The sequence below is a fragment of the Oncorhynchus masou genome, chromosome 6, assembly GCF_036934945.1.
Source record: "Oncorhynchus masou masou isolate Uvic2021 chromosome 6, UVic_Omas_1.1, whole genome shotgun sequence".
NCBI classification, from domain to species: Eukaryota; Metazoa; Chordata; class Actinopteri; order Salmoniformes; family Salmonidae; genus Oncorhynchus; species Oncorhynchus masou.
This window is the reverse complement of record NC_088217.1, coordinates 66,261,855-66,284,679: the sequence shown is the minus strand read 5'-3', so window position 1 is coordinate 66,284,679 and position 22,825 is coordinate 66,261,855. Positions and strand designations below refer to the sequence as shown.

Genomic DNA, 22,825 nt, shown 5'->3' with positions numbered 1-22,825 from the left:
GTTGCCGTGGCAGCCAGGGGGGGTTAGGTGACAAGTACAGGGTGTCCTCTAGGACCTAGGTCACAGAGGTAACGTACCTACGCCAGCAAAATAGGACTCACTGGGGCCCTTGCTCCCTTCCTCCATCCAGGACTTCTATATCAGGTGGTGTGAACGGAAGGCCCGGAAAATCGTTAAAGACTCCAGCCACCCAAGCCATAGACGGTTGCCTCTGCTTCCGCATGGCAAAGGGAACCGGTGCATCAAATCTGACACCATGTCTCCTGAACAGCTTCTATCTCCAAGACATAACACTGCTAAATAGATAACAAAATAATTACACGCACTGAGTTGACCCTTTTTTGCAGTCTCTATACAAACTCAGATGGCCCTACACACTCACCGACACTCCAACACACACTTCATAATTTGCTCACACACACACGCACATATAATTATCATATTTTCTGTTTATCATATATCCTGAGCCTCCAGCACCTCTGATTCAGAGAGGATGGGTTAAATGTGGAAGACACATTTCACTTGAATGCATTCAGTTGTACAACTGACTAGGTATCCCCCTTTCTCTTTCCCTATACATATCTACCCCTCCAGTATCCCTGCACATTGTACATATGGTACAGGAACTGACTGACCCTGTTTATGTTCTACCTTATGTTATTTATGACATTAAAAATTGAAACTCTGTGGACGAACACAGTCCTCTGCACACACACAGACAGGCACACACACAGACAGGCACACACGCAGACAGGAACACACGCAGACACATACATATGCACACACGTGTTCAATACAACACAAGCATGTTTGTTTTTTTATCATGAGTTCAATGAGAAAGTAATCAAAGAATATAAAGAGTTGTAAACTGAGATGACAGTGTACATTTCCAGCAGCTTTGAGAAGTAAAATTGAACACATTGGATCATGATTAGCCACAGTTTTCACATACTGTAGAACAAGAAAATAGTTACAGGGATTTTCACATGATTGAAAACCTTACAACATGCCTTTAGATTGTATAAAGTAGAACCTCAAAGATACGAGCCTCAAGAGTTACAGATTGACCAGTCAACCGAATGGGCAATATGAAACGGAACTTCTGTAAAATGTAAATGTTGTTTACATGGTCTTAAAAACAAAATCAGATATTATTACAGTATCTAGATAAATGATTAGAGAACACATGTAAAACAATAAATATATATATATGTATATATTTTCTATAACAAATCATTTATATAAAAATATATTTAATCAATATATTCGATAAAGGTTTGATGAGTTTTTAAAGTGAATTTCAAAGTTACGGACATTTCAGTGTTCTGAAGGACCTCCAGTCCAGACATGTTCGTATGTCGGAGTTCCTACTATACACTGAGAGTATAAAACACCTTCCTAATATTGAGTTGCACCCCCTTTTGCCCTCAGAACAGTCAAAATTGCCAGGGCATGAACTCTACAAGGTGTCAAAAGCATTGCACAGGGATGCTGGCCTATGTTGACTCAAATGCTTCCCATAGTTGTGTCAAGACGGCTGGATGTCCTTTGGGTGGTGGACCATTCTTGATACACTCGAGAAACTAGAGCGTGAAAAACCCAGCAGCGTTGCAGTTCTTGACAGACTCAAACCGGTGTGCCTGGCACCAACTACTACCCTACCCAGTACATAGGCACTTAAATATTTTGTCTTGCCCACTCACCTTCTGAATGGCACAAATACACAATCCATGTCTCAATTGTCTCAAGGCTTAAAAATCCTTCTTTAACCTGTCTTCTCCTCTTCATCTACACTGATTGATTTGAACTTACTGTTACCATTATTATTATTGTTATTATACCTTTATTTCAACAAGGAACACAGACTGAGACCAAGGTCTCTTTTACAGCTGGGTCCTGCGTATACATGTTTACACATACAGTTTAGGCACAATGACTTAACAAGTGACATCAATAAGGGAGCATAGCGTTCACCTGGATACACCTGGTCAGTCTGTGTCATGGAAAGAGCAGGTGTTCCTAACGTTTCCTACACTCAGTGTATAGTATGTCTCTCTGATTATTACTTATGTTTTCAACATGGTACTGCATTCACTTTACTTGATTCATTATTCAACACAATAAATAGCAAAAAGGAGAAAAATATATTTTACGGTCTGATTTTCTTCACTACTTCCAATCCCAGATGAGATTTCTCATTTTCTGTAAACAGTTTCACTTAATCCAATCAGCCAATTACAGACTGAAATGGCACCATATTTCCTACAGAGTGCACTACTTTTGACCAGAGCCCTAGCGGCCCTGGTTAAAGGTAATAGTGTACTATATAGGGAGGGAATAGGGTACCATTTCAGACCCAATCAGTCTGATCAAAATAGTACAGTCAGAAACCATTGACTAGTCTGACTTAAATTATGATGAGGTAATTTCCCCCTCCCCCCTCCTTCATGGGCATGTCACTAAGTCCGGTCCACATATCCCAGGCCCACCACAGTTTCAACCACCATCCTGTCTCCATTTACCAGTGAGAACACAACAGAGGAGCAGAGGCCTTCCCATCTCCACAGAAACATCCCATGACCCCCGATTCTGATCTGTCCCATTGGTGCGCAGAAACCGTATCATTGGCTAAACCCAGGGTGGTCGTCCCTCGATCACGTCTGCGATTGGCTCATTGGATTTCCGGCGGCCAGACAGGATTCAAAGGTTAGAGAGGTGGTCCGGTGGTCCATGGCCAAATTGGAGTCGGGGGCAGGACGACACAGCCGGCGGAAACGCTACGGGTCAACAGGAGAGATGGACGAGATGTTAGTCACACACAACCTATGCCTTAATGTCTTATATGCTCAGTACAGTCTTGTGCACGGAATTACTGGCCAACCTATTCACTATTGCATGATGGGAAGGTAAAAGTTATTTTCAAGACACACTAACTAATGTCCTGTGTAATCATGAGGGTAAGTCACAGGGGAAATGGCGGTAATTAAGTGTTGGAGTCAGTCCACATAGTGCAGTGTTCGACGGTAGGGGCAAGAGTGACAGTTAATGTGGGAGTCAGGGTTATGGTAGGGCCAAGTGTGGTAGTTGGCTGTTGGTGTAAAAATGTGTGACTGACCTGTGTTAGGCTGCCGGGGGTGGTGGCAAGGGCGTAAAGTGCACAGAGGGGCAGCAGGGAGACAGAGGAGAGGGTGAGGAGCCATCCCAGAGCTGTGGCCCACCCCGGGGCTACTATGCCCTTGCCCAGGGACAGAGGGGACCAGCACACCAAGGAGAACACAAACGTTGCCTGGTGAGAGAGAGAGAGAAAGAGTTGCACACACATTGCTTGTCTGAATAGGACCCAATGGATTCATCTTGAACCAGTGTATCAGTCTGATCCCTTTGTAGGGTAAGAAATGTACAGAGAAAAGTCCTAACTAGATTCTGCAAAAAAAGGTAACCAAATAATTCACATAATTTCTCAAATGTGTACATAGATATAATGACAGACACAATTGGGATATATGAAGATCACAGGGCTCTTCCCACACACAGGGGTCAAGGGTTAAACGTCACTCACCGTGCACATGGCTGGCGTCAGGTAGCGCCAGCACAGCTTGAAGAAGGGCTGCGGGCTGTAGCCAATCATGTGCTTAATGTTGTCATTGAACCTGTCAGGCCCTAAGGAACAGGGCGAGGGGTCAGGGGTTATGACATGGTTCTGTGGTCAAGGCTGGGTTCTGACCACAACAGTGGTTTAACCATGGTTCTGAATTGTAAGGAACAAACCAGGTCAATCTGAAGTCCAGGCACAAGCGTAAAGACCAGTAATTGAAAACTAGAAAATGGTCTTTGAGGCCCCAAACCACTTAAATCGGAGACCCATATAAGACGGTAGAACTATAGCACAGGATATTGTCTAAGGTCCTGAACAGACCACCTTTAAATCCCATGGTCGTAATGACCATAGAGGAACTACTGGAGACCTGACCGCAGTCTAAACGACCATGGACAAATTCCATCTCCACGGGGATGCTCAGAGAGTAGTAAAGCATGGCTACCGCAACTCTCCAAAGTGCATTCGGAAAGTATTCAGTATTCAGACCCCTTCCCCTTTTTCCATATTTTGTTACGTTACAGCCTAAATTCTAAAATTGATTAAATTCACTTTTTTGTTCTCATCAATCTACACACAATAATGACAAAGCGAAAACAGGTTTTTAGAAATGCTTCTACATTTACATACGTATTCAGATCCTTTGCTATGAGACTCGAAATTGAGCTCAGGTGCATCCTGTTACCATTGATCATCCTTGAGATGTTTCTACAACTTGATTGGAGTCCACCTGTGATAAATTCAATTGATTGGACATGATTTGGGAATGGCACACACTTGTCTATATAAGGTCCTACAGTTGACAGTGCATGTACGAGCAAAAACCAAGCCATGAAGTCGAAGGAAATGTCCGTAGAGCACAGAGACAGGATTGTGTCGAGGAACAGATCTGGGAAACGGTACCAAAAAATGTCTGTAGCATTGAAGGTCCCCAAGAACACAGTGGCCTCCATCATTCTTAAATGGAAAAAGCTTGGAACCACCAAGACTCTTCCTAAAGCTGGCCGCCCGGCCAAACTGAGCAATCAGGGGGAGAAGGGCTTTGGTCAGGGTGGTGACCAACAACCCAATGGTCACTGACAGAGCACCAGAGTTAGTCTGTGGAGATGGGAGAACCTTCCAGAAGGACAACCATCTCTGCAGCACTCCACCAATCAGGCCTTTATGGTAGAATGGCCAGACGGAAGCCACTCCTCAGTAAATGGCACATGACAGCCCGCTTAGAGTTTGCCAAAAGGCACCGAAAGAACTCTCATACCATGAGAAACTAGATTCTCTGGTCTGATGAACCAAGATTTGGCCTGAATGCCAAGCATCACGTCTGGAGGAAACTTGGCACCATCCCTACGGTGAAACATGGTGGTGGCAGCATCATGCTGTGGGAATGTTTTTCAGTGGCAGGGACTGGAAGACTAGTCAGGATCAAGGGAAGATGAATAGAGCAAAGTAGACAGAGATCCTTGATGAAAACCTGCTCCAGAGCGCTCAGGACCTCAGACTGGGGCGAAGATTCACCTTCCAACAGGACAACGACCCTAAGCACACAGCCAAGACAAGTCAGGAGAAGCTTCAGGACAAGTCTCTGAATGTCCTTGAGGGGCCCAACCAGAGCCCGAACTTGAACCCCATCGAACACCTCTGGAGAGACCGGGCTCCCGAGTGGCGCAGCGGTCTAATGTACTGCATTTCAGTGCTAGAGGTGTCACTACAGACTCTGGTTCGATCCTGGGCTGTTTCACATCCGGCCGTGATTGGGAGACCCATTGGGTGCCACACAATGGGCCCAGCGTCGTCAGGGTTTGGCCGGGGTAGGCCGTCATTGTATGTAAGAATTTGTTCTTAACTGACTTGCCTACTTAAATAAATGTTAAATAAAAATTAAATAAAAAAGACCTGAAAATAGCTGTGCAGACACGCTCCCCATCCAACCTGACAGAGCTTGAGAGGATCTGCAGAGAAGAATGGGAGAAACTCTCCAAATACAGGTGTGCCAAGCTTGTAGCGTAATTGCTGTAGGCTGTAATCGCTGCCAAACAAAGTACTGAGTAAAGGGTCTGAATACTTAAATGTAATATTTCAGTTTAACATGTGTTATACATTAGCAAAATGTTCTAAAAACCTGTTTTTACTTCGCCACTATGTGGTATTGTGTGGAGACAGATGTGGAAAAAAAATGTTGAATCCATTTTAGAATAAGACTTTAACGTAACAAAAATAGTGAAGGGGTCTGAATACTTTCCGAAAGCACTGTAGGCAAGCATGTATGAGGTTAAACACAAACACACACAGAGCTTAGGAATCCACCAGAGCAGAGAGGTTCCCACCTCACACAGACTGCTCCAGTCCCCATCATCATTCCTATCTACAGCCCGTGTCTCTACCTTCTGGCTAGGGCTCTTAGCGTAAAACAACAATCCTATCTTACACTCTCAACTTACATGGAAACAAATTAAAGTAGATCACCCCAAAATCCCTCTGCAGTTCCACTGTAGACTCTGCAGATTTTCACTCTGGCTTTTCTGTGTCTGAGCTTGTCTATGTTAGAGACTTCGTGTTAGCATTTGAGGCAGATCTATGCCCAAGCTTTTCTGTGTCTGGAACTTTTTGGGATGTTAGCGTTTTGAAGAAGATTTATGCTCAGGTTTTTCTATCACCGGAGTTTTTCCTGCGTTAGTGACTTAGCGCTAGCATGTTATCATCTAAGGGAGATTCATGCCTGAGCTTTTCTTTGCCTATGCTTTTTGTGTGTTAGTATCCGAGGCAGCTACTGTGGGCTCCCCAGGGCCCCATGGCTGAGACTGTGTGGCGACACATTCAGCGGGAAGATTTAGGGTCTGGGGAGACAGTGACTCATGACTAGATCTGGCGCTGGCTCGGTCTCCACTACACTACAGCTCACACTGAATGTCTTCTGCCCGCAATAGACTACTCCAGATTCATATAGTGTTGACCTGAATAGGAATGTGAAAGGTACGGTGAGAGGACATACAAGATTTGTGCATAGTTAAACAACACCACCGTTAGCTTAATTTGTGCGTATTTTCACAATTGAGAGATATCTATACATCTTGCTATGGCTAACAGAAAGTACAGTGTTTCGAGGCACACGTGTGTTCAGTGTACAGTGTTAAGTCTACATTAGGTTGAAAGATGTTGTGTTAAGGTTGTGATAAGGTATTTAATTGTGCACAACCTCTGGACTCACCGTAAACCCAGCCCACGGCCACCGACTGGAAGATGGACAGGAGCAGCAGACTGGCCCCACTACAGGAGTAGTGGTCATAGATCTGGAACACATAGAGACCACCCTATCCAAAGAGATTGAGAGAACATGACATCACAGATTTATCACCACATCATAGATCTACACAATTGAAAAGACAGAGGGAGATAATTTAATTGGGAGAAGACATTTGGGTAATGTACTAATTGTAACATGCATTTGGTCAAATAGACAGACAGACAACCAATCATGTAGACAGACAGGCAAGCAGACTGAGACAGACAGTCAGCTTGCCAGCCATGTAGCCAGTCACATAGACAGCCACCCAAGCAGTCATGTGGCCAGTAAAACAGAAAACCATCCATCTAGCCTGACAACTCACACTAAATTCTTCTGCTGCTCTGTCATTCGCTACAGACTTTAGGGGCACAAGGGGCACTTTATAAAACAAAGTAATCAGCGATTGGATCGTCTCTAACCAATCGGTGTATCAAAGCCAAAGATGAATTTTCAAACTGCCGCTTTACCCACGTGTGCTTTGGCCCAACCCATCAGATTCTTGACCAATCAGACGGCCCTGAATGTGTTCGCATTAGGTGAAGGGTTGGGGAGGCACTCAAGATTCAGACTCCCAGAGAAGAAGCTAACGTCCAAGGGCGTGGGGTAGCACTTGGCCGGAGCAAGGAGTCTGAGGAGCCAAGAAATCATCTACCCATGCATCCATCCAACCAGACTCACCGGGGTGACCATGACCAGGCCAACCAGGAAGCACACGACACACACCATCAGCAGCAGCAGCTCTCGTCGATAACCCCGCCGGAGCACCGTAGGGTAGAGGTCAGTCACAGAGGTCATCAGGGCCTCCAGGCTCACAAACTGGACAGGGGTGGAAGGGGGAAGGGGAACGGGGTAGGTTGGTGTGTGTAAGATGGCTGTTACATTGCAATGCTTGTCTGTTGCATACTGTGTGGGTGTTGTCTGTGTGTGCATGTGGATATGATGCTTGTTACAGTGTAATTCTTATTTGTTATACCCTGGGTGCATGTGTGGAAGAGCCCCTGTGTGTTTGTGTGTGTGTGTGCCATACACACACCTGTGTGTCCAGCCCCAGCATGATGATCATGAGGAAGAAGCACACAGCCCAGAGCTGAGGGAGAGGCATCATGGCTACAGCCCGAGGGTAAGCTATAAAGGCCAGCCCAGGGCCTGGAGAGAAACACACACAGTCAGACATACAGTCAGACAAACACAGCCATACAACACAGAGTCATACACATATAGAAAGTATTCAAACCCCTAGACTTTTTCCACATTTTGTTCTGTTACAAAGTGGGATTAAAATGGATTTAATTGTATTTTTTGTCACAAAAATACTCTGTAATGTCAAAGTGGAAGAATTTTAAAAAACATTTATAAAACAATTATAAAAAATAAAACACTACTATATCTTGATAATATTTTCAATCCCCTGAGTCAATACATGTTATAAACACCTTTGGCAGCAATTACAGCTGTGAGTCTTTTGGGGTAAGTCTCTAAGAGCTTTGCACACCTGGATTGTACAATATTTGCCTATTATTCTTTCTAAAATTCTTCAAGCTCTGTCAAGTTGGTTGTTGAACATTGCTAAACAGCCACTTTCAAGCCTTGCAACATATTTTCAAGCCGATTTAAGTCAAAACTGTAACTCGGCCACTCAGGAACATTCAATGTCACCTTGGTTAGCAACTCCAGTGAAGATGTGATTTAGGTTATTCTCCTGCTGAAATGTGAATTAAATCTCCCAGTGTCTGTTGGAAAGCAGACAGAAACAGGGTTTCCTATAGGATTTTGCCTGTACTTAGCTGTACTCCTGTATTTCTTTTTTTATCCTAAAAAACGTTAGTACTCGCCCATGACATGCATACCCATAACATGATGCAGCCACCACCATGCTTGAAAATTTGAAGAAATGTGATCAACTCAGTGATGTGTTGTGTTGAATTTTCCCCAAACATAATACTTTGTATTCAGGACGAAAAGTAAATTTCCTTGCCACAATTTTTGAAGTATTACTTAAGTGCCTTGTTGCAAACAGCATGCATTCTTTGGAATATTTGTTATCCTGTACAGGCTTCCTTCATCCACACTGTCATTTAGGTTAGTATTGTAGGATAACTACAATGTTGTTGATCCATCTTCAATTCTCATATCACAACTAGGGATGTTGAGGTGACCGTATTAAATCGCCCCCACCAGCTAGGCCTAATATATTTCTTTCTCAACTTTCCTAATATTAAGCACATGGCTTATATTTACAACAGGAGTACAGCCTACCTGGCATAAAAATAAACCCCGGGGAAAAGCGTCCTCCATTCGCTATATAAGTGCATAGATGACATGTATTTCTTCCACTGCCCCTGGGTCAATACAGGTGCATGATACTGGTCCATTCTAAATCAAACAAATGTCACACATTATTTAGTATACGTAAAGACAAGGATCTTGTGAAGATGCTGGAGGAAACAGGTACAAAAGTATCTATATCCACAGTAAAACCAGTCCTATATCGACATAACCTGAAAGGCCGCTCAGCAAGGAAGAAGCCACTGCTCCAAAACTGCCATAAAAAAAAGCCAGACTACGATTTGCAATTGCACATGGGGACAAAGATCGTACTTTTTGGAAAAATGTCCAATGGTCTGATGAAACAAAAATAGAACTGTTTGGCCATAATGGGTCTTAATAATCGTTATGTTTGAAGGAAAAAGGGAGACTTGCAAGCCGAAGAACACCATCCCAACAGTGAAGCACGGGGGTGGCAGCATCGTGTTGTGGGGGTGCTTTGCTGCAGGAGAGAATGGTGCACTTCACAACATAGATGGCTTCATGAGGAAGGAAAATTGTGTGGATATATTGAAGCAACATCTCAAGACATCAGTCAGGAAGTTAAAGCTTGGTCATAAATGGGTCTTCCAAATGGACAATGACCCCAAGCATATGTTTTTACACATCTACCAATCGATGCCCTTCTTTGCAAGGCATTGGAAAACCTCCCTGGTCTTTATGGTTGAATCTGTGCTTTAAATTCATTACTCGATTGAGGGACCTTACACAATGTATGTGTGTGGTACAGAGATGGGGCAGTCATTAAAAATCATGTTAACCAATATTATTGAACACAGAATGAGTCCATGCAACTTATGTGACTCGTTAAGCACATATTTACTCCTTAAGCTTGCACAACAAAAGAGTTGAATACGTATTGACCCAAGATCCCCCCCCCCCACCATAATGTACCTGACTGGGCCACATCTGCAATGTCCACGCCCTGCTCCTGAGCCATGAAGCCTAGCACAGAGAAGATGGCAAAGCCTGCCAGGAAGCTGGTGCCACTGTTCAGCAGGCACAGGGATAAACAGTCCCTGGCAAACCACACAGATAATCACAATCAATCACTGACTTCAAACTACGTATAAAAAAGAACAATTAATCAATAAAACAATCAATAAATAAATGAAACAATCCGTCAGTTAATCAATGAATCAAAAATCTGATCTGCTAAATAAAATCGATAAATTGATTAACGAGACAATGTTAAAAAGCACACAATGGCAAGAAGACTGTCCGTCAGTCAATACAGCTGAATAAATTAATCTTTCAAACAATACTATACAGCCCCATACAATTGATCAACCCAATCAATCAAGACAGATCAATCAAATCAAAACATGAATCATTCCATAGTGGCATAAAAAAGAAGGGATCATGTTCAAAAGAGTAATCAATTATCTTTATGGTCTGGCGCCAGCTTCAACTTTCAAAGAGCTGTCCAGCTACAAAAGGAGCCTGGGTCATGTTTATTGTGCACCAACCCCCCCCCCCAAAGACAAACAGGGAGGGACTACTTGGCCCTGTCCAATAAGAAACGCACATTTTTGTTTTTCCGTTGCAAAGTGCTTTAAAACGTTTCCATTATGTTCCCTAATGAACACGACCCTGGGTTTGTAATTGCCAGGACCTGCATGTCAGAGTGGGAAACAGACAGTGTGGGATTTTGTTCTAGGTGGGGTACGGTGTCAGTGTTTTCCCTGTCATTCCTGGCATTCTTTTTGTAAAATATCTGGGGACTGGGAGTTGGGGGATGCTTCCTAAATGAATCCCTATTACCTATTCCCTGGGTCAAAAGTAGTGCACTACATAGGGAATTGGGTGCCATTTGGAACAAAGGCAGGGAGTACCTTAAGAAAGCAAAAGTTCTACGGAAAATCTGCCAATTCATGAGATGAAAACTGAAAGGAAATTCTCCCTTTGCTTTATTTGTCTTGGTGAGCTAAGTTGATGAAACTAGTACCACTTTGTGTGTATTTGGTTTCTATCATCTACTTTGTGTGTGTGTGTGTGTGTGTGTGTGTGTGTGTGTGTGTGTGTGTGTGTGTGTGTGTGTATGAGGCTCACTTATAGCAGTCGTTGTTGTATTTGTTGTAGCTGCCCAGGGCGGTAAGGCTCCCCAGACAGATGCCATAAGAGAAGAAGATCTGAGTCCCCGCATCCATCCATACCTAAACAGAGATGGACAGATAGAGGGACGGAAGGAAGGATGGGGAGAGAAAAAGTACAATTGAGGGAAAGAGAAAAGGGAAAAAAGAGAGAGAGAGAGCACGCAAGTCAAAAAGAGAGAAAGAAAGAGAAGAAAGACAAAGACAGAGAGAGCATGGCTGCGTAGACGAATCAAAAATGCATATTTTTACCAATGGGTAAAATGATATTTCTTTATTTAGGGGGAAGATCAACTTTAATATTGCAGATAGATTGTAGCTTACATAAATGTAATTGTCTGCATCATTTCCAATCCCCCATATATAATTTTTTGTAAATACACACACATATTGTATGTATGTACAGTGGGGATAACAAGTATTTGATACACTGCCGATTTTGCAGGTTTTCCTATTTTTAAAGCATGTAGAGGTCTGTAATTTTTATCATATGTACACTTCAACTGTGAGACGGAATCTAAAACAAAAATCCAGAAAATCACATTGTATGATTTTTAAGTAATTCATTTGCATTTTATTGCATGACATAAGTATTTGATACATCAGAAAAGCAGACCTTAATATTTGGTAAACCTCCATGCTTCATAGTTGGGATGGTGTTCTTGGGGTTGTACTCATCCTTCTTCCTCCAAACACGGCGAGTTTAGACCAAAAAGCTCTATTTTTGTCTCATCAGACCACATGACCTTCTCCCATTCCTCCTCTGGATCATCCAGATGGTCATTGGCAAACTTCAGACGGGCCTGGACATGTGCAGGCTTGAGCAGGGGGACCGTGCATGCAGGATTTTAATCCATGATGGCATAGTGTGTTACTAATGGTTTTCTTTGAGACTGTGGTCCCAGCTCTCTTCAGGTCATTGACCAGGTCATTGACCAGGTCCTGCCGTGTAGTTCTGGGCTGATCCCTCACCTTCCTCATGATCATTGATGCCCCACAGGGTGAGATCTTGCATGGAGTCCCAGACTGAGGGTGATTGACCGTCATCTTGAACTTCTTCCATTTTCTAATAATTGCGCCAACAGTTGTTGCCTTCTCACTAAGCTGCTTGCCTATTGTCCTGTAGCCCATCCCAGCCTTGTGCATGTCTACAATTGTATCCCTGATTTCCTTACACAGCTCTCTGGTCTTGGCCATTGTGGAGAGGTTGGAGTCTGTTTGATTGAGTGTGTAGACAGGTGACTTTTATACAGGTAACGAGTTCAAACAGGTGCAGTTAATACAGGTAATGAGTGGAGAACAGGGGGCTTCTTAAAGAAAAACTAACAGATCTGTGAGAGCCAGTATTCTTACTGGTTGGTAGGTGATCAAATACTTGTCATGCAATAAAATGCTAATGAATTACTTAAAAATCATACAAATGTGATTTTCTGGATTTTTGTTGTAGATTCCGTCTCTCACAGTTGAAGTGTACCTATGATAAAAATTACAGACCACTATATGCTTTGTAAGTAGGAAAACCTGCAAAATCGGCAGTGTATCAAATACTTGTTCTCCCCACTGTATGCATGCATGCACACAAGCACACACACACACACACACACACACACACACAGGCTTGCGAAAGTATTCGCCCCCCTTGGCATTTTTCCTATTTTGTTGCCTTACAAACTCCCCCCCAAATAAATGTTTATTCCAGGTTGTATCATTTGATTTACACAACATGCCTACCACTTTGAAGATATTTTTTTTTTCTTTCTTGTGAAACAAACAAGAAATAAGACTAAAAAACAAACAGAACTTCAGTGTGCATAACTATTCACCCTCCCAAAGTCAATACTTTGTAGAGCCAACTTTTGCAGCTGTAAGTCTAATCGAGTATGTCTCTATAAGCTTCGCACATCTAGAAACTGGGATTTCTGCCCAGTCAAGGCAAAACTGCTCCAGCTCCTTCAAGTTGGATGGGTTCCGCTGGTGTTCAGCAATCTTTAAGTCATGCTACAGATTCTCAATTGGATTGAGGTCTGGGCTTTGACTTGGCCATTCCAAGATATTTAAATGTTTCCCCTGAAACCACTCAAGTGTTGCTTTAGCAGTATGCTTAGGGTCATTGTCCTGCTTAGAAGTTGAACCTCTGTCCCAGTCTCAAATCTCTGGAAGACTGAAACAGGTTTCCCCTCAAGAATTTCCCTGTATTTAGTGCCATCCATCATTCCATCAATTCTGACCAGTTTCCCATTTCCTGCCGATGAAAAACATCCCCACAGCATGATGCTGCCACCATGCTTCACTGTGGAGATGGTGTTCTCAGGGAGATGAGGTGTTGGGTTTGCGCCAGACATAGCGTTTTCCTTGATGGTCAAAAAGCTGACCTTCTTCCATATGTTTGGGGAGTCTCCCACACCAAACGTGTTTGCTTATTTTTTTCTGGCCACTATTCCGTAAGGCCCAGCTCTGTGGAGTGTACGGCTTAAAGTGGTCTTATGGAAAGATCCTCAAATTTCCACTGTGGAGCTTTGCAGCTCTCTTTGCCTGGTCCATGAGTTTTGGTGGGCGGTTTGTGGTTGTGCCATATTCATTCCATTCTTTATAATGGATTCAATGGTGCTTTTTATTTGGACATGAAATCCAAATAAAAATCCATTTAAATTACAGGTTGTAATGCAACAAAATACGAAAAACACCAAGGGGGTGAATACTTTTGCAAGGCACTGATATATATATATATATATATATATATATATATATATATATATATATATATATATATATATATATATATATATATATATATATATATATATATATATATATAATATACACACACACACAGTGGGGCAAAAAAAGTATTTAGTCAGCCACCAATTGTGCAAGTTCTCCCACTTAAAAAGATGAAAGAGGCCTGTAATTTTCATCATAGGTACACTTCAACTATGACAGACAAAATGAGAAAGAAAATCCAGAAAATCACATTGTAGGATTTTTAATGAATTTATATGCAAATTATAGTGGAAAATAAGTATTTGGTCACCTACAAACAAGGAAGATTTCTGGCTCTCACAGACCTGTAACTTCTTCTTTAAGAGGCTCCTCTGTCCTCCACTCTGTACCTGTATTAATGGCACCTGTTTGAACTTGTTATCAGTATGAAAGACACCTGTCCACAACCTCAAACAGTCACACTCCAAACTCCACTATGGCCAAGACCAAAGAGCTGTCAAAGGACACCAGAAACAAAATTGTAGACCTGCACCAGGCTGGGAAGACTGAATCTGCAATAGGTAAGCAGCTTGGTTTGAAGAAATCAACTGTGGGAGCAATTATTAGGAAATGGAAGACATACAAGACCACTGATAATCTCCCTCGATCTGGGGCTCCACGCAAGATCTCACCCCGTGGGGTCAAAATTATCACAAGAACAGTGAGCAAAAATACCAGAACCACACGGGGGGACCTAGTGAAAGACCTGCAGAGAGCTGGGACCAAAGTAACAAAGCCTACCATCAGTAACACACTACGCCGCCAGGGACTCAAATCCTGCAGTGCCAGACGTGTCCCCCTGCTTAAGCCAGTACATGTCCAGGCCCGTCTGAAGTTTGCTAGAGAGCATTTGGATGATCCAGAAGAAGATTGGGAGAATATCATATGGTCAGATGAAACCAAAATATAACTTTTTGGTAAAAACTCAACTCGTCGTGTTTGGAGGACAAAGAATGCTGAGTTGCATCCAAACACCATACCTACTGTGAAGCATGGGGGTGGAAACATCATGCTTTGGGGCTGTTTTTCTGCAAAGGGACCAGGACGACTGATCCGTGTCAAGGAAAGAATGAATGGGGCCATGTATCGTGAGATTGAGTGAAAACATCCTTTGCATTGAAGATGCATTGAAGATGAAACGTGGTTGGGTCTTTCAGCATGACAATGATCCCAAACACACCGCCCGGGCAACGAAGGAGTGGCTTCGTAAGAAGCATGAAGCATTTCAAGGTCCTGGAGTGGCCTAGCCAGTCTCCAGATCTCAACCCCATAGAAAATCTTTGGAGGGAGTTGAAAGTCTGTGTTGCCCAGCAACAGCCCCAAAACATCACTGCTCTAGAGGAGATCTGCATGGAGGAATGGCCCAAAATACCAGCAACAGTATGTGGAAACCTTGTGAAGACTTACAGAAAACATTTGACCTCTGTCATTGCCAACAAAGAGTATATAAAAAAGTATTGAGGTAAACTTTTGTTATTGACCAAATACTTATTTCCCACCATAATTTGCAAATAAATGCATTAAAAATCCTACAATGTGATTTTCTGGATTTTCTGATTTCTTTTTGTCATAGTTGAAGTGTACCTATGATGAAAATTACAGGCCTCTCTCATCTTTTTAAGTGGGAGAACTTGCACAATTGGTGGCTGACTAAATACTTTCTTGCCCCACTGTATGTATGTATGCATACACACAGTGGAAGTCGGAAGTTTACATACACTCATTAAAACTTGTTTTTCAACCACTCCACAAATTTCTTGTTAACAAAGTATAGTTTTGGCAAGTCAGTTAGGACATCTACTTTGTGCATGACACAAGTAATTTTTCCAACAATTGTTTACAGACAGATTTATTATTTCACTGTATCACAATTCCAGTGGGTTAGAAATGTACATACAGTAAGTTGACTGTGCCTTTAAACAGCTTGGAAAATTCCATAAAATTATGTCATGGCATTAGAGGCTTCTGATAGGCTAATTGACATTATTTGAGTCAATTGGAGGTGTACCTGTGGATGAATTTCAAGGCCTACCTTCAAAGTCAGTGCCTCTTTGCTTGACATTATGGGAAAAACAAAAGAAATCAGCCAAGACCTAAGAAAAAAAATTGTAGACCTCCACAGGTCTGGTTCATCCTTGGGAGCAATTTCCAAACGCCTGAAGGTACCACGTTCATCTGTACAGACAATAGTACGCAAGTATAAACATCATGGGACCACTCAGCAGTCATACCGCTCAGAAAGGAGACGCATTCTGTTTCCTAGAAATTAACGTACTTTGGTGCGAAGATGCTGGAGGAAACAGGTACAAAACTATCTATATCCACAGTAAAACAAGTCCTATATCGACATAACCTGAAAGGCCGCTCAGCAAGGAAGAAGCCACTGCTCCAAAAAAGCCATAAAAAAAACAGACTACGGTTTGCAACTGCGCATGGGGACAAAGATCGTAACCTTTGGAAAAATGTCCTCTGGTCTGATGAAACAAAAATAGAACTGCTTGCCCATAATGACAATCGTTATGTTTGGAGGAAAAAGGGGGAGGCTTTCAAGCCGAAGAACACCATCCCAACCGTGAAGCACAGCAGTGGCAGCATCAACATTTCAAGACATCGGTCAGGAAGTTAAAGCTTGGTCGCAAATGGGTCTTCCAATTGGACAATGACCTCAAGCATACTTCCAAAGTTCTGGCAAAGTGGCTTTAGGACAACAAAGTCAAGGTATTGGAGTGGCCATCAAAGCCCTGACCTCAAGCCTATCAAAAATTTGTGGGCAGAACAGAAAAAGCGTGTGCCAGCTAGGAGGCCTACAAACCTGACTCAGTTACAACAGCTCTGTCAGGAGGAATGGGCCAAATTTCACCCAACTTATTGTGGGAAGCTTGTGGAAGGCTACCCAAAATGTTTGATCCAAGTTAAACAATTTAAAGGCAATGCTACCAAATACTCATTTAGTGTATGTAAACTTCTGACACACTGGGAATGTGATGAAAGAAATAAAACTGGCCTAAGACAGGGAATTGTTACTGGGATAAACATCTCAGGAATTGTGAAAAACTGAGTTTTAATCTATTTGGCTAAGGTGTATGTACACTTACGCCTTCAACTGTATAGTACTAGTCAAAAGTTTGGACACACCTACTCATTCAAGAGTTTCTTTATTTTTACTATGTTCTTCATTGTAGAATAATAGGGAATACATCAAAACTATGAAATAACATATATGGAATCACAAAGAAGTGTTAAACAAATGAACATACACTACCGTTCAAAAGTTTGGGGTCACTTTGAAATGTCCTTGTTTTTGAAAGAAAAGCACATTGTTTTGTCCATTAAAATAACATCAAATTGATCAGAAATACAGTGTAGACATTATTAATGTTGTAAATGACTACTGTAGCTGGAAACGGCAGATTTTTATGGAATACCTACATTTGCGTACAGAAGCCCATTATCAGCAACCATCACTCCTGTGTCCCTATGGCACATTGTGTTAGCTAATCCAAGTATATCATTTTAAAAGGCTAATTGATCATTAGAAAACCCTTTTGCAATTATGTTAGCACAGCTGAAAACTGTTGTCCTGACTAAAGAAGCAATAAAACTGGCCTTCTTTAGACTAGTTGAGTATCTGGAGCATCAGCATTTGTGGGTTCGATTACAGGCTCAAAATGGGCAGAAACAAAGACCTTTCTTGTGAAACTCGTCAGTCTATTCTTGTTCTGGGAAATGAAGGCTATTCCATGCGAGAAATTGCCAAGAAACTTTAGATCTCATACAACGCTGTGTACTACTCCCTTCACAGAACATCGCAAACTGGCTCTAACCAGAATAGAAAGAGGAGTGGGAGGCCCTGAGCAAGAGGACAAGTACAATAGAGTTTCTAGCTTGAGAAACAGATGCCTCACAAGTCTTCAACTGGCAGCTTCATTAAATTGTACCCACAAACTACCCGTCTCAACGTCAACAGTGAAGAGGCGACTCCGGGGTGCTGCCCTTCTAGGCAGAGTTGCAAAGAAAAAGCTACATTTACATTTACATTTAAGTCATTTAGCAGACGCTATTATCCAGAGCGACTTACAAATTGGTGAATTCACCTTCTGACATCCAGTGGAACAGCCACTTTACAATAGTGCATCTAAATCATTTAAGGGGGGTGAGAAGGATTACTTTATCCTATCCTAGGTATTCCTTGAAGAGGTGGGGTTTCAGGTGTCTCCGGAAGGTGGTGATTGACTCCGCTGTCCTGGCGTCGTGAGGGAGTTTGTTCCACCATTGGGGGGCCAGAGCAGCGAACAGTTTTGACTGGGCTGAGCGGGAACTGTACTTCCTCAGTGGTAGGGAGGCGAGCAGGCCAGAGGTGGATGAACGCAGTGCCCTTGTTTGGGTGTAGGGCCTGATCAGAGCCTGGAGGTACTGCGGTGCCGTTCCCCTCACAGCTCCGTAGGCAAGCACCATGGTCTTGTAGCGGATGCGAGCTTCAACTGGAAGCCAGTGGAGAGAGCGGAGGAGCGGGGTGACGTGAGACATGGCTGGGTAATAAAAATAAAATATTAACATGGGCAAAAGAACAGAGACACTGGACAGAGAAAGATTGGAAAAAAAGTGTTATAGAGAAACAAATCTAAGTTTGAGGTGCTCGGATCACAAGAAGAACATTTGTGAGACGCAGAAAAAAAATGAAAAGATGCGGGAGGAGTGCTTGACGCCATCTGCTTTGGTGGTGGTAAAGTGGGAGATTTGTACAGGGTAAAAGGGATCTTGAAGAAGTAAGGCTATCACTCCATTTTGCAATGCAATGCACTTAACTGGATCCAATTTCCTCCTACAACAGGACAATGACCCAAAGCACAGATCCAAACTATGCAAGAACTATTTAGGGAAGAAGCAGGTAGCTGGTATTCTGTCTATAATGAAATGGACAGCACAGTCACTGGATCTCAACCCTATTGAGCTGTTGTGGGAGCAGCTTGACCGTATGGTACATAAGTGCCCATCAAGCCAATCCAACTTGTGGGAGGTGCTTCAGGAAGCATGGGGTGAAATCTCTTCAGATTACCTCAACAAATTGACAACTAGAACGCCTAAGGTCTGCAAGGCTGTAATTGTTGCAAATGGAGGATTATTTGATGAAAGCAAAGTTTGAAGGACACAATTACTATTTCAATTAAGAATCAATATTTATAACCTTGTCAACGACTATATTCCCTATTCATTTTGCAACTAAATTTCATGTATGTTTTCATGGAAAACAAGGACATTTCTAAGTGACCCCAACGGTAGTGTATGTCTTCCCTATTATTCTACAATGTAGAATATAATACAAATAAAGAAAACTGTTGAATGGACACCTTCACCTACTCAAACTTTATTATATTCCCCTAACCCTTACACCCCTCCCCTAATTGGAGTAAAATAATGGACAACAACAACACTTAGGATTCTACTTCCAGCTTATACATACTATATGTATTTTACAATAGTTATTTGGTTTACTCCCATCCTTCAGCTACCCTCAACCCCTCCCATCTACCTCTTAACACAATCCAGTTTTCCACTTGCCATATATTTTTCAACTGTGCTGTTTCGGAAAAGTTCTGAACCTTTCTATTCTCATAGGAAAATGACACAGCATTACATCATGTAGGCTGGATATATGATATATACTTCATTGTCCCCTATGGAAAATTTGAATTAGAAAATAGATGCTGTGCGAGAATGAAGACTAACTGACAGGCTCACTTTCTTGTTAAACTTGTTATCTTTGTTCTCGAAACCGCAGGAGTAAAAACAATATAGAGGTAAGAAAGATATCAATTTTTTAGGGGGCATTTGGGCCACACAAAGGGGATGCCGCTGGGAAATTCAAGGCGTTATCAAGTGCTTGTCAAATTGAAAATGAGAGACAGATGAAGTGTGTACAGCCTGCGCAAAAAAACAAAGCAGAGCTCATGCCTTCAAGCTACTTTTTTCAAATCATCATTAGAGACGCTTCATGTAGCCTCACAATGTATTAAAAATCCAAACAGAGCCCAATGTTTGTAGAACAACTAAAGTTACATTAATTACTTAAATTAAGCATATAGGAATACCTATTTCTTTGCTAACTGCACAACAAAGAATAGCCGCATGTGTGCACTCCCTCAAATCATTTGGAGAAAATATCCTTTCTATTTAATTTCAGTTTTGTTCAATTGTATTCTTCATACCATAAAATAATGTCATGGAATTCTAACCAAATCTTGTCTGCTAAATGAACTAGTGTAGCCCACAGCCATATGGCATAGCCCGATCAGGGGAAGGTAGCCTAGTGGTTAGAGCGTTGGGCCGGTAACAGAAAGGTTGCTAGATCGAATCCCCGAGCTGACAAGGTAAACATATGTTGTTCTGCCCCTGAACAAGGCAGTTTACCCACTGTTTCTTGGCCAACATTGTAAATAAGAATTTGTTCTTATTTGACTTACGTAGTTAAATAAATGTAAAAAAACAACAAAAAACAAAACAAATCAGGACAAGTGTGCTATACTTTTCTTCTGAAATAGACAACATTTTCTTCATATCATGTTTCTTTAGACCTGTCTAAAAATAAAATAATGGATTTATTGTGAAGGTTCAGGCTATTTTACATGGATCTATTAGAGTTATTAAAACGTAGATGTTCCAAAGGTCTGCATCAGTGGCTTGTAGTGGAAGTCGGGAAATGCTAAATGTGTTGATGTTAATTAACGGTCAATAACCGTGAGACCGACAATTAGTTTGACATTCACGGGCTGACAAAATTTCGTGACCGCCACAGCCCTAATTATGAGGACGTCCTTCAACTTATCAGAGCTCTTGCAGCATGAACTGACATGTTCTCCATCCACTCAAAGGATCAGAGAATGAATCTAGTACCGAAAGCATAAACTACAGCTAGTTAGCACTGCTGTACATATTGCGTGGTGAGTAGTTGACTCAAAGAGAGAACGACAATAGTTGTACAGTTTTGAAAAAACACTTTTCCCCAAAATTTAAAAGGAGACGCAGCAGAGGGAGAGCTAGCTATATTTTGTTGTATTGTTTTCTCTTTAGTTCACCTTTCACTTACTTAGCTAGCTAATGCAGATAATTTAGCATACTCAACAACCTGAATCAAACAGTGAGACGAATGCAATTTATGTTAGCTAACTGGCTAAGGCTATCCAACACTGCAACTCTTCCAAGTGAAAGTAAGCTTTTAGTCATATTCATTTATTGCCAACGGAGCTGGCCAGTGTAACTGCTAAACAGCTTGCTGTACACTGTACTGTGTGATTGTACATATGGATTGGATTGTGGGTTTACTAATGAGTCAGTTCTAGTAGCTAGGTTGACTATGACATTAGATAATATGGTGACAACGATGTAGGCAGTGTAGTGGTTAATGGTTATGTTATGAAGGTTAGAGAGGTTTTTTTCACTTTCACAGACAGCTGTTGTGTTGTGCACTGAAGTCCACTAGCAAAGGGAAAAAGTGAGAGGAGGAGAGCGCATAGATGCGAGAAGGATTTATACAATGAGGAAAGTGATGATGCTGTATATGGCTGCTAAGAAAGTGAACTGTTTGCGCGGATGATCAGGGGTATACTTATTCCGCAGATTCTGTTGCAAAATGTTTCCTAAATGGAAGCAAACGCAATGAAACAGGGATGAACCGAGCTGAATTTGTTTCAGTTGCAAAGCGGAAGGTTTTGCAACCGTTTGGACAAATGATTACACACAAGATCAGCTTGATACAGGCAAGAGGGTGCAATATGGTATTGAATGTGTCACTGTCTGTCACCTTGATTACTCTCAACCTGTGCAGCTATGTTATAAACGTTCACTTGTAGGCTAGGTTGTAGCAACCTCATGATGGGTATAGTGCAAATTTAAGTATCATGTAGTAGCCTAAACCTATGTTACATTGAGCTGGGTAAATGGAATATCAGTCATCCAATATGCTGTAATAGAAATAAGGCCATGCTCAAATAAGAACTAAATCGTCCTCCCTAATCTTAAAACGGCACCGACTGCCACTGGTATTATATGGTATGTTGCCCAAGCCGAATAATCATATTTGTCTTCGTAAAATGTGTTTATAACATAAGGAAGAGAAATGTCAACACCAAAGTGGTTTTCAACCACTCTGGGTCGAGTGGGTTGACACCCTACATAGACTGATTCAGACTAGACCTACTCCAATAGAGGGGCACTTGGGACTGGCTAAAAAGCAGCCAGTCCAATCAGTATCCTCTCAGAAATTACCAGGGTCGTGTTTATTAGGGCACACATTGAAAAAAGTTCTAAAACATTTCACAATGTAAACTTTTCTTATGGGACAAGTTCTGGTAGTCTCTCCCTGTTTCAGTCAGTTTTGTTCAGTTTTGTGCCTAATCAAAAAAAGATCCAGTATGTTGGCGGGTATGGGTGTGGGTAGTGGGTGGGTATGAGGGTGGGTCGCAGGTACCTGTGGGTCTGCCAGGCGGGTGATGTTGGGATTGAGATAGTATACGATGCCCTGGGCAGCTCCAGGCAGGGTGATGCCACGTACCAGCAGGATGGCCAGCATCAAGTAGGGGAACGTGGTGGTAAGATAGACCACCTGGAACAACAGTAGGATAGCTTCTAGATCAATAATTTCTGAAATCCAACTGAAAATGGCATAATAAGTTCTAGAATCTAGATTCTATATCAATCACATATATGTAACTGTACATCTATGATACCTTATGTCAACCACATCTATACTGTACATTTCAATTCCATTCAAAA

At 42.1% G+C, this 22,825-nt stretch overlaps 1 protein-coding gene across 8 annotated transcripts in view; it reads right to left on the bottom strand.

The window, feature by feature from the left end:
* Positions 1–789: 789 nt before the first annotated feature.
* LOC135542446 (sodium- and chloride-dependent GABA transporter 2-like) overlaps positions 790–22,825 on the bottom strand; it is a 46,068-nt gene continuing 24,032 nt past the window's right edge. For 5 of the 8 annotated variants that reach the window (XM_064969398.1, XM_064969399.1, XM_064969394.1 and 2 more), the window contains 9 exons: positions 22,521–22,655; positions 11,256–11,359; positions 10,098–10,222; positions 7,912–8,024; positions 7,557–7,694; positions 6,801–6,903; positions 3,560–3,660; positions 3,116–3,286; positions 790–2,777 (listed from right to left, as the gene is read on the bottom strand). In XM_064969398.1, coding sequence (XP_064825470.1) covers positions 2,655–2,777; positions 3,116–3,286; positions 3,560–3,660; positions 6,801–6,903; positions 7,557–7,694; positions 7,912–8,024; positions 10,098–10,222; positions 11,256–11,359; positions 22,521–22,655 — 1,113 coding nt within the window. In that variant the 3' untranslated portion in view covers positions 790–2,654. Of the gene's footprint in view, positions 2,778–3,115; positions 3,287–3,559; positions 3,661–6,800; positions 6,904–7,556; positions 7,695–7,911; positions 8,025–9,134; positions 9,252–10,097; positions 10,223–11,255; positions 11,360–22,520; positions 22,656–22,825 lie in introns of those variants that run through there. The other 3 variants (XM_064969395.1, XR_010456082.1, XR_010456083.1) reach the window with 3 other exon arrangements.